We start from the raw sequence: 12992 nt of genomic DNA, 5'->3' as shown, positions 1-12992 counted from the left end.
CCAGTGGGAAGTCTGCTTCTCCCTCTCCCTCTGCTGCTCCCCCAGCTTGTGCTCTCTCTCTTTCTCAAGTAAATAAATAAAGTCTTAAAAAAAAAACACCCAGAAACAAAAGCCTTGCCAATCCGATACGTTAAAAATTACATGTTGTTTTAATTTGCTTCTTTTTTCTTTTTCTTTTTTGGTGTGATTTTGGTTGGACTTTTTCTTATGCTTTCTATCTTTTATATTTCTTTTTAAATTGGCTATTTATAAAAAAAATTGGCTATTTATGTTCTTTGCATATTCTTGTGTTGGGATTTATATATATCTTCTACTCACATACTATATATCTATATATCTATAATATAGATATTCATTTTATATCAAGGAGATTAAATCTTTGTCAATGACGTTACAAACATTTTTCCCATTTTGATATTTTCCTTGCCATTTTATTCATGGCGTCCCTGGTTCTTAAGCAAGAGACTCCAAATCCTTGAAATGTCCTGGGTAATAGGAGTGTTTTTGTTATTGACAAGCTTCTTGGAACATCCCTGAGCTTAGACTATGAGAGGAGATGACCCAGGATGGGTGCTGGTCACCAGCAGACCAAGCATGTGATTGGAAGGTTGGGACCTGAGCCAGCCTGACCTCCAGAGCACAGAGGGACTGGGGACGGAGTTCCGTCACACAGCCAACGATGCGATCAGTACTGCGTACGCTAACGAAACCCTCAACACCAAAGCTCAGAGGAGCTTCCTGGCTGGTGACCACATCAGAATGCCAGGAGGACAATGGGACACCTCCTGATTCCAGGGAGAGAAGACTCAGGAGCCCAGTGTCCTGGACCCTCCTGGCCTTCCCCTATGTGTCTCTTCATTTGGGTGGTCCTGACCGATAGCCTTTATAATAATAACACGGTCACTATAATATAACACTTTCCTGAGCTCGGGGAGCTGATCTAGCAAATGACTGAATCTGGGGGAGAGGGTCATGGGAACCCCTAAGTTTGTTGCCAGTTAGAAGTTCAAGGGAGCTTGGAGAACCCCCAACTTGCATCTGGCATCTGAAGGGACGGCAGACTTGCTGGGATCCCTGCTCCTAACCTGGCAGGGTCTGTGCTAACTCTACTAGGCACCATCAGAATCATAGCATCGCACACCCAGCTGGTGTCACGACGCTTATCGCAGCCCTGACACTGGCCAGCAAGAATCACTTCCCACTTTCCAAAGTCCCACTGTGCCCAGTATGTTTGAAAATCCAGCCAGCCAAGCAGGAGCCTTGTTTCACCCCTCCCACCCAAGCTCTCACTCCTCCTGGTCTAGAATCTCCCCTGCTTCTCAGTCATTTGTTTGCTTGCTCATTCAAGTGTCTAGGCTCCTACCGCATGCCAGGATAGCCATCTTCTTTTGTCCCCACTTGTACATTCTTCTAGGTCTGGGTCAAGATGTCACCACCTCCAGGAAGCATTCCTTGACCAGCTCAGCCTTCCCCAGCCTCCCACCCTGTCCAGTGTACCCTGCTCACCCAATGGCAGCACTTACTGCCCACATATCAAGAACACATCTGAGACTAAGTAGGCAAGCTCCCGTGTCCTCCCTTGGAGAGCACAACCCATGTAAAAACAAATATTAAGACACTAGCAACAGGAGCTAATGTTAATTAGACATGCTCTGTACAAGCTATTTGACATTCATAATGTCACTGAAATCTCCTTTCACCTCCAAGGCAAGGGGGAGTGGGGATCTTATTATTATCCCCATGATCAGACGAGGAAGTACAGGCTCAGAAAGGGCAAGCACATTGCCCAGGTCACACAGCACCAGCCAGCAGACCCAGAGGTCCAGGCCAGGGCCGGCGGGCATGGCCTCCACGCTTCCCCAGCCATCCTCTGAAATGCTCTGGCATGCAGACTTACAATAGTCTGTCACGTAGAAATAGGTGGCTTCTGTCCAGGAGCCGTTACCCGCCAGGGAGGTGGCCCGGACTCGCACGCTGTAATTCCCCGGAGGCAGCCCGCGTAGCCTGCAGCCACGCTCCAGAGCAAAATGCCTCCGGGAGACACACAGGTGCAGCTCCTGGAAGACAAGAAGAGGAGAGAGGGCAGGTGTGAGGGTTGTTCTTTGTCACTCGGGAATGTCCATCCCCAGCAGGAATGTCCCCTGCTCCAAAATGACACCGAGGAAGGAAGCCACAGTCCGAGTACCACGCACACGAGCCACGCTGGCCCGGTCAGAATCTCCACATTCTGGCTCTCCAGGTAAGGAAGCTCAGGTGGAAGCTGTTGTTATTGATGACAACCACCCCTTCCTAAACCACAAGCCAGGTGTTTTGACCTGGATCGTGTCATTTCCCTCTTCTGACAACCCCACTGGGGCTCGGCCTCACGTCAGAGACCAGAAAGAGGCGACCAGGGCAGAGGTCAGCAAACTTTTGCCATAAAGGGCCAGAGAGCACATGTTTTTGGCTTCAAGGGGCCAGGCGGTCACTGGGACCAACTCAAATGACCCACTCAACTCCGCTGTTGTAGCACAAGAGCAGCCCGAGGCCAATCGCCAACCCATAGCATCCATCCACAAGCAGATGAGGCCATGAGCCCACTGAACGTGGCGGATGCCAAAGCTAAACATCACCCAGGTTGACATGGGTCATAACACTATTCTGCTCTCGATGTTCTGAATTCTTTTTCCAGCCATTTGAAGATAGGAAAGCGATTCTTAGATCTCGAGCTGGACAAAAACAGGCATAAAAAGTTTGCCGACACCCCTGGTTGAAGAGATGACATGGAGATCTTTGGAGATCTCATAGCTGGTACGTGGCAGGGCCAACCCTTGAATCCAGAACCATCTGGCTCCTGAGCTTTCTGAAACCACTGGGGGACACAGTCACCAGGCCTCTAGAAAGTCCAAGAAGGTCGGGGAAGAAGAGACCTACGTGACCTAAACCAAATTTCAGGCTTTGCCCCCCACCTGCTAGCCTCAGATCCAAACACGTGAATGTACTTTATGTCTTAAGGACACATTTTATTTAAGATTTTTTAAATTTTATTAATTTATTCATGAGAGACAGAGAGAGAGAGAGAGAGAGAGGCAGAGACACAGGCAGAGGGAGAAGCAGGCTCCATGCAGGGAACCCATGTGGGACTCAATCACGGGACTCCAGGATCACGCCCTGAACTAAAGGCAGATGCTTAACGGCTGAGCCACCCAGGCGTCCCAAGGACACGTTTTAAAGCTCCTTCCCACCTCTTGATTTGATTTGACTGATTTGGCCATTCTGAAAAAAAGAGATGGGATCTACCTCAATCTCTGAAAACAGAGAGGAGATAAGTAAAGCATACACAGCGCAGTGATGACCGTGTAAACAGAGATCAACCCAGAGCTTTCTCGGGAGAGGCAAGATCACTGGGAAATGAGACCATGAAACCTGCACGGGTCAGGCCAAATTTTAAGAACTTTCCAAAACAGCTCCAAGTTCCTGGGCTTATCATGTGACAATAGCAGCCAGAAAACAGATCGCGCTGGATTGGGCTGGCAGCAGGGGTGGGGGCTCTGATCCAAAGGTTCTTCCAAGTAGAATGAGTCACCAAGCAGAAAGGGACAAATAAGCAAATATAGCAACCAAAGGTAGCTGCTATCAGGAACAAAGTGGAAATGCATCCTCCAAGGCCGGCAACGGGTCCCACAAACCTCAAGGGGTGAGAAGACCGGGAAGGGAGCATGATGGAAGGAACAAGAACCCAAGGCGGCTGTCTCTCCACAGGCACTGAGAAACAAAAGCAAGAACGAGAAGCAAAAAAAAAGAGAGAGAGAGAGAGAGAAGCAAAACCTGACAAAGAGCAAAGAAGCCAAATATATGAAAGTTTGTGCCATCAAGAAAGAATCTCAAAACTGTGAAAGATACTGAAGCCAAGGACAGGAGTACACCAAAGTTCAACATTGATGCTCCTTCCAGGGAGGGGGTGGTCCCTGGAGCCAGGGTCTCCTGGGCAGAGAGGGGATGAGGTAAGAGAGCAAATGACTCCAGCAAGAGGCTCAAGGACAGAGAGATTCTAAGGTGATGCAGCTAGAGGGGATTTCAGTTATTAACCTACGAATACAAAAAAAAAAAAAAAAAAAAAGACCTCCCACCAAATGCTGGAGAGAATTTTGTAGAACTGGCAAATTCATACCCCAACAGTATTAATGGTATGCTTAAAAAAATTGGGGTGCCTGGGTGGCTCAGTCAGTTAAGTGTCTGCCTTCGTCTCAGGTCATGACCTTGGAGTCCTGGGATTAAACCCCAAGTCGGGCTCTCTATTCAGTGGGGAGCCTGCTTCTCTCTCTCCCCCTTCTGCTCCCTCTGCTTGTACTCTCTTGCTTTCTAACAAATAAAATCTTTAAAAAAACTATTTTTACATTATTTTCTTACTTTATCAAAGCAATGCCAGGTAATAAAGGAAAATGTTGGAGATAATCCGCCATATTGTCTATGACAAGGTTTTTTTTGTTTTGTTTTGTTTTTGTTTTCAAGAATGTTTTTTTTAATAATAAATTTATTTTTTATTGGTGTTCAATTTGCCAACATACAGAAGAAATATAAATAATAGTGAAAGGGAATAGAAGGGAAGGGAGAAGAAATGGGTAGGAAATATCAGAAAGGGAGACAGAACATGAAGACTCCTAACTCTGGGAAACGAACTAGGGGTGGTGGAAGGGGAGGAGGGCAGGGGGTGGGGGTGAATGGGTGAGCACTGGGTGTTATTCTGACAAGGTTTTTTAAAAGGTGACTGCAATCTCTCACTGTCTCCTATTTTCCCCCCATCTCTGTGTTCCCCTAATGGGCAAACAGGGCCAGTCTGAAGGGAAACAAAAGCAGAAATGAACTATTGGGACTTCATCAGGATAAAAAGCTTCTGCACAGCAAAAGAAACAGTCAACAAAACTAAAAGACAACCTACAGAATGGGAGAAGATATTTGCAAATGACCTATCAGACAAAGGGCTAGTATCCAAGATCTGCAAAGAACTTAAACTCAACACCCAAGAAATAAACAATCCAATCATGAAATGGGCAGAAGACATGAACAGACATTTCTCCAAAGAAGACATAGACATGGCCAACAAGCACATGAGAAAATGCTCCGCATCACTTGCCATCAGGAAAATACAAATCAAAACCACAATGAGATCCCACCTCACACCAGTGAGAATGGCGAAAATTAACAAGGCAGGAAACAAATGTTGGAGAGGATGTGGAGAAAGGGGAACCCTCCTGCACTGTTGATGGGAATGTGAACTGGTGCAGCGACTCAGTGTGGAGGTTCCTCAAGAAGTTAAAAATAGAGCTACCCTACGACCCAGCAATTGCACTACTGGATATTTACCCAAAGATACTGATGTAATGAAACACCGGGACACCTACACCCCAATGTTCATAGCAGCAATGTCCACAATAGCCAAACTGCAGAAGGAGCCACGATGTCCTTCAACAGATGATGGATAAAGAAGATGTGGTGTGTATGCTGAGTGAAATAAGTCAGTTAGAGAAGGACAATCATCATATGGTTTCACTCGTACGTGGAATATAAGAAATAGTGAAAGGGATTATAAGGGAAAGGAGGGGAACTGAGTGGTAAAAATTAGAGAGGGAGACAAACCATGAGAGAATCCCAACTCTGGGAAACAAACAAAGGGTTGCATAAGGGGAGGTGGGTGGAGGAATGGGGTAACTGGGTGATGGGCACCGAGGAGGACATTTGGTGGAATGAGCACTGGGTATTATACTATATGTTGGCAAATTAAAATTTTTTAAAAGATTTTATTTATTTATTCATACAGAGAGAGAGAGAGGCAGAGACACAGGCAGAGGGAGAAGCAGGTTCCATGCAGGGAGCCTGACACAGGACCCGTCGATCCCGGGTCTCCAGGATCACACCCCGGGCTGCAGGCGGTGCTAAACTGCTGTGCCACCAGGGCTGCCCAGCAAATTAAATTTAAATAAAAAAATGTGAACAAACCAAAATAAATAAAATAAAATAAGGGGCCAGTCTGTCTGGGATTGGTGCTCGGCCATGTGGAGCAGACACTCTAATGGGGATTCCTACTGGTGACCCTTGGGCTCCAGGAACAGGGGAGGCAGTCCAGTCAAAGGGAGGCAGCTGGGAGAATTTAGGGTTAGGTCAATAGGGTAATAGGGTAATCAACTGTCCCAGTTTCCCCTGGACTAAGGGGTTCCTACAATGTAGGACTTAGTGCTCACTACTGGCAAAGTCCAGGCAAATGGGAAAGAGTTGGTCACAGCAGCACAAATAAAATCAAGGAGGGTCTGCAGTGAAAACATGCTGCCCATTGCAAAGAATCCACATGCTCCTCCTTGCTGCCCAAAACATCCCAAACTTCTTTTGGAAGCTGACCCTCCCCTTTGCGAAACTCCTGCCTCCCATCCTCAACCTCACCCTGGTTCTAGGGCTGACCCTAACTTCTGCCTGCAGCCGAAGAGCCCCCATGGGTTCAGGGAAGAGCACAACAAAACTCAGGCCCAAATGAGCCATCGGGAAAATGCAAACCAAGACCACGATGAGATACCACTGGCACCCACCAGCATGGCTCTAATAAAAAAGATAGCCCAGAACAAGTGTTGGAATCATAGGAAATATAAAATGGTGCAGCCACTGTGGGAAGAGTGGGCATTTCCTTAAAAGAGTTAGCAAGGGATCCAGGGACCCCATCCCTTGACATGCACCCAGGAGAACTGAAACCACACATCCACACAGAAATGCTCTGAGCTCTTACACACAAATGCTCTGAGCAGGATTACTCACAAGAAGGTGAAAATGACCCAAATGTCCATCTATGGATGAGTGAATAACAAAATGTGGTCCACCCATATGATGGAATATTTCTCAGTCATGAAAAGGAATGAAGCCTGGACACACACCACTGCATGGACGGGCCTCAAAAACATGATGATGATTATAGAAGCCGGTAACAAAAGGCCATATATCGTATGATTCATTCATAGGAAGTGTCCAGAACAAGCAAATCCATAGAGAATTCAATAAAATTTTACAATAAAATCGTAAAAATCTTTTTTAAAAATGCTGAATTATATATAACTCAATAAAACTTTACAATAAAAATTATAAAGTTCTCTAAAGGGCAGCCGGGGTGGCTCAGGGGTTTAGCTCCGCCTTCAGCCCAGGGTGTGATCCTGGAGACCCGGGATGGAGTCCCAACATCAGGCTCCCTGCATGGAGCCTGCTTCTCCCTCTGTCTGTGTCTCTGCCTCTCTCTCTGACTCTCATGAATAAATAAATAGAACCTCAAAAAAAAAAAAAAAAAAAGGAAGAGATCTCTAAAAAGACGCCATTGAATTATACACAATTCAATAAAATTTTACAACAAAAATTGTAAATATCTTTTTTTAAAAAACCACTGAATTGTACACAATTCAATAAAATTTTACAATAAAGATTGTAAAGATCTTTAAAAAGACGCCATTGAATTGTATATAATTCAATAAAACTTTACAAAAAAAATTGCAAAAATCTTTTTAAAAAACACCATTGAATTGTGTATTTTATTTTGTTTTATTGTAAAGATTTTATTCGTAAGCCATCTCTACACCCAACGTGGGGCTCGAACTCACAACTCTGACATCAAGAGTCGCACGCTCCACAGACTGAGCCAGGCGGGCACCCCAAACTGCATATTTTAAATGGGTGTATTTTATGGTATGCAAATGTATCACAGTAAAGCTGTTATTATAAAAAACAAAAACAAACAAACAAACAAAAAAAAACCTCATGCCCAAGCCTGACTCTGGCTCCCAAAACTAAAAACTTCAGGGACCCCTGGGTGGCTCAGTGGTTGAGCTTCTGCCTTTGGCTCAGGGCGTGATTCTTGGGTCGCAGGATCGAGTCCCACATCGAGCTTCCCGCATGGGGCCTGCTTCTCCCTCTGCCTGTGTCTCTGCCTCTCCCTCTCTGTGTCTCTCATGAAAAATAAATTTCAAAAATCTTAAAAAAAAAAACAAAAAACTAAAAACTTTAACTTTCTGGCCATATATAGAAAATGACCTCTGACCTAAGTGACTGCCCTCAGGTGTAGATAGCAGACTCCAGAGCCCAACAGTCCAGTTTAAGTCCTGAGTCCGAGCCAGTCCACTCAGCTCCTCCAATGTCTATGCTCCTGCCCGAAAAAGGAGGCACTAACAGATCCCACCTGGCTGGGTCGTTGTGAGGTTCACATGGATGGTTGCAAAGGACTCAGTGCAATGTCTGGGACGGGGAAGGGCTCAGTCAAACCCAAGGAGGTGAGGTGACTCATTTGCTCAAAGTCACACAGTAAAGGGGAGAGTTGTCCCTTTAGATTCAAGCCCCCACCAGTGACTCTGAGCAGCCCAAAGCCCTCCTAGGGACAGAAATCTACCCCCACAGTAGTTACAGGCGTGGCTTAGAGCGCGAACTGGCCAACTCCAGCCTGCTGCCTGTTTTTGTAAAAAAAAAAAAAATGTTTCACTGGCACACGACCATATCCATTAGTTTACACATCCTCTATATGGTGGCTTCCGAGCTACAACAGCAGAGTTAAGTATTTGCAACAGAGACCATCTGGCTGCAGAGCCAAACATGTTCACTATCTCGCCCTTTACAGAAAAACAGTTGCCAACCCTTGGATTAGAACATCAGATAGTCTTGGGTTTGAATCCTGACTTTATTCTCATGACCCTGGACAAAACTATTTAAATTCTGGCTGCCTCAGTACCAAGGTCACTGGGCTATTCTGAGGATTTATCGCATTTCATCGGTCCTGAGAGGCATATTATTTTCACATTTTGGCATTTCTGAAGTTGCAATGCATCTTACAAGCAGCACAGACTTACAATTAGAATTGGCAGCGTCTTTTTTTTTCTTTTTTAGCAGTCTACAAAAATCATGGGGCTGTTTATCAGGCCTTGGACGGGATAAAACACGATAAATGAGATACTACTGTGTGTTCCCTGCCTCCTGTGTGCAAGACACCCAGTAGAACCCTCAGGATAGCCTGGACACTTTTTTGTTCTCAGGTTACATATCTTGCACATCTCTATGTTCACACACCACCCTGCACGGTGTCTGGTAGCAAACAAAAAATTACTTATCAAGATCTTAAGTGATTTGTCCCCAGACTCAGAGAACTCTGTCTAAAGGGAAATGGGTCTCCTGCCGTGTCAGGAGGGACACACCATCATTCATCTTGTAGGACAAGGCTGAAATGTGAGAAGCAATGTGGGAAACAGGAAATAAATAAGTTTATAGATTGGCACTTCTGAGCCATCGCCCTGGAAAGCTGTAAATCTGAGGCTTTGAGTCCTCATGACAACACATCTGATAGGAAAAGTGCCTGGGCCAGGTTTAAGAAGAGGGAGGAGGGATCCCTGGGTGGCGCAGCAGTTTAGCGCCTGCCTTTGGCCCAGGGCGTGATCCTGGAGACCCGGGATCGAGTCCCACGTCGGGCTCCCGGTGCATGGAGCCTGCTTCTCCCTCTGCCTATGTCTCTGCCTCTCTCTCTCTCTCTGTGTCTATCATAAATTAAAAAAAAAAAAAAAAAGGAGGCACAGGCCCGAGCATCAGGAGTCTTACCTCATCGCCATACCGTCGGTAACTCACTTCATAAAGCACTATCAGACCATTGGGTTCCTTTGGCTCCTGCCACATCAAGTGAACGACATTGTTCTCGAAGATTTCGTGGGTCACGGGGCCAACGATGTCGTCTGCCTTGGCTGTGAGGAGCAGTGGTTAGAGGCAGGCACCTAACCCCTGGACCCGATCCCACCTCCACCACCTACCAGCTGGGCAACCACCCTCAAGCTGCTTGCCTAACTGTCCTGTGTTCCACTTTCCTCGTGGGAAATTTCCTACGTGTAAAACTCACTTCTTTACGGGACTACCTACGTCCCTATCTCTGCATCTGTCTATCCCATATCCCATCGGTTCTATTGCTCAGGAGAACCCTGATTAATGCCATACATCTACGTATTTCTTAATTTCGCTTTATTTTTCTTATGTGTATATCTGCGTGTGTAGACTTGTTAACATTTATGCACGACTCGTGCAATCAAGTGATCATACAGGCAATATGGACCCTCAGGACATTCTGCTCAGTGAAATCAGCCAAACAGAGAAAGACAAATACTGTGTGATCTCACTCATATGTGGAATCTAAAAAAAGCAGAACTCACAGATAACAGAGTAGAATGGTGGCTACCAGGGGCTGGGGGGACCTGAGGGGTAATGCAAAGATATTAACCGAAGGGTCCAAACTTCCAGCGTAGAATCAGTTGTAGGGATCTAACAACGTACAGCGTGGTGACTATAGTTAACAATACTTTACGGCACTCTTGGAAGTTGCTAGGAGAGTAGATCTTAAGTGTTCTCACTACAGAAAAAGGAATGTAATCGTGTATTGGGATGGAGGTGGGAGCCAACGCTACAGTGGTAGTCACACGGAATACGCACGTGTATCAAATCCACACGCCGTACACCTTACGCAATGTTATATGTTAACTGTATCTCAATAAAGCTGGGTACGAATAAAAATAAGAAATGACAAAGACAAATAAGATAAAGTACACATCTCCACTGCCTAACGGGTGGAGGGCTTCCCCTGGGTCAGCCTGGGGCTCCTGGGGCCATGATGTGACAACCCACCTTCGGGCATGGTCCTGGCGCTGACATAGGCCGCCACGCTGCACCTCTCCTCGGGGGAGTCTTGGTTGCAAGCCTGCAGCTCGATGCGGTAGCCAGTGAAGTGGCGCAGACCGGAGATGACCAGGGATTCTTTGTTCACCACTTTCTCGAAGGGCTTGTGCTCCTCCGGGCTCGTGGGAGCGCTGGTCGAGGTGTTGGGAAAACCGGGAACTGTGGGTATAGCTGCTGTCACGTTGCCAGCATCACTGAGCGCCCTGCGTTTCCTCGATGGCCTGTCATGACAACAGGACACACATGGTCATGCAATCACCACCCTGAAGACAAAACGCTGCGGGGGAATCAGAAGGCTCAAAATCACAGGCTGGTGCAGTGGGGCTGCAGGGAGGCACACAGATTAAATGCAGGTTGCCAGGAATTACAACCCGGAGCAGCTTCCAGGATGCCCTCCAGGCGGGGGGGCGGGGGGGACTCCAGGACCATCTACAGAGGACACACACCAATATTCCCCCTCAACATGCTTGATTTCAGGTTGTCATTTTGCAGATTAATCGGCCACCCAGGATCAGTGTTAAAGATAAGATGCCCAAAGCATGGAAGAGTCTAACTTTTCATGAACCCTGTCAAATGGCAGGAGCCCAGCAGCCCCAACTACTGGCCAGCATCAGCGGTCTAAACAGGAAAAACGCATCTTCTAATTCTTGTGACCCTACAGGACATCTTCATCATAGTAGTGACTAAATTTCAATTGTCGGGTGAAAAAAAGAGAAAAATCTTGTCACTCAGGTCAGTAAGGGTAACTCCAAAAAAAAACAAACCAAAAACCCAACGCAGTCAACACACATTTCCCCCCAATTAATTAAGAAGAAATTAAAAAATGAACCTAATGGCCTAAAAATGTATAGACACGAATACACAAAAAGCATAGAGAAAATTTCAATTACTCATCATGCCACCGCCCACTGTTTCCTTTGCGCAATTTGGTTTTTTTTCTAGAAATATTATGAGTAGGTATAATGAGGACCAAGCTAGTTTTGTACGCCTTTGTTCGCTCGTGGAAACATTCATCAAAGAGCTTCCTTAAACCATAATGCCCTAAGTACTGAGCATGGAATTTATGTTTTGTCTTTTTTCAATGTGGGAGTTTTCCTTCCCTGCTACAAATGTTCACCTCAGAAAACCTGGACGACGAGAAAATATTCAATTGATGCATGAGCCGTAAATGACTAAGCATCGTCCTCTTTTATTTCCTGCACACACACACCTCATTTTATTGTACTTTGCCCTATCGTGCTTTGCAGATCCTGCACGTTTACAAATTGAAGGTCGGCGGTGGCCCACGTCGGGCAAGTCTACCAGCACTCTTTTGCCAATAGCATTTCCTCACTTTGGGTCTCGGGGTCACCTTTTGGTGATTCTCACACTGCTTCAAACGTTCTCATTATTATTGTGGTTGTTGCAGTGACCTGTGATCAGTGATTACGACTCAACGAAATCCCAGATGATGGTTTGTGTTTTTTAGCAATGTTTTTTCTAATTAAGGTGTGTATGCTGATTTGTTAGACATAATGCTGTTGCACACCTAGTAGAGCACAGTCGAGTCGCAACGGAACATTTATACGCACTGGGAAACCAAAACTCACGCGACCTGCTTTCCTACAATATTCATCTTACCACGGTGGGTCTGGGACTGAGCCCTAAGTACCTCTGTATAAGGATGCCCGCATGAGGGCATCCCCAGGGCTTTTTGCTATTATAAATTATTATAATAATTATAATAAATATTGCTATATTTAATATTTAATAAATATTCATAATAATATTATAAATATTGCTGTGATCATTGATTATCTTAAGACATCCTAAAACTAGACTCTTTTAAGAAGGGAAATCACCGGACTGTGCCAATTTGTCCATAGGGCAAAATTGCTCTCCAGGGCCTTTAGACTGACTGGGGGGTCTTACCAGTAGCCTCTGAAACTGCACCTCAGGGTAACCTCATCAGTGCACTGGGTTAAAGGATACTTTGGGATTTGTTCGTTTGCAGATTTTCAACACAAGAGATTGACCGAAAAACAAGGCACCGCTGCTTTGTTTGCATTTCTTAGAACCATTCTCTGTGAGCTTGTCTTTCCTTCCTCGGTTCCTCGTGTTGCTCTAGGGAAGTGCCCATCTCTCTCCTCTGTTTCTGGGATGTTCTAGCGCTTTCTTCACTGTTCCTACTCCTGCCCTGTTTATTCACTAAGGATATTAACACTATCAACCGTGCTGCACAATTTACCCATCTGTCGATCGCCAGTGAGTTTTCTTTAAGTGGTGCGAAAAAGTCTCCCACACGTATCTGG

General features: G+C 45.8%; 1 protein-coding gene across 4 annotated transcripts in view; it reads right to left on the bottom strand.

Moving 5' to 3' along the window:
- The window catches only part of INSR (insulin receptor), a 118566-nt gene that overhangs the window by 15876 nt on the left and 89698 nt on the right, over positions 1-12992 (bottom strand). For all 4 annotated transcript variants that reach the window (XM_072721481.1, XM_072721482.1, XM_072721483.1 and 1 more), the window contains 3 exons: positions 10651-10922; positions 9583-9722; positions 1898-2057 (listed from right to left, as the gene is read on the bottom strand). In XM_072721481.1, coding sequence (XP_072577582.1) covers positions 1898-2057; positions 9583-9722; positions 10651-10922 — 572 coding nt within the window. The remainder of the gene's footprint in view (positions 1-1897; positions 2058-9582; positions 9723-10650; positions 10923-12992) is intronic.

Source organism: Vulpes vulpes, chromosome 9 (genome assembly GCF_048418805.1).
Source record: "Vulpes vulpes isolate BD-2025 chromosome 9, VulVul3, whole genome shotgun sequence".
Classification (NCBI taxonomy): Eukaryota; Metazoa; Chordata; class Mammalia; order Carnivora; family Canidae; genus Vulpes; species Vulpes vulpes.
The sequence above is the reverse complement of the archived record's forward strand: the minus strand, read 5'-3'. Positions and strand labels throughout refer to the sequence as shown.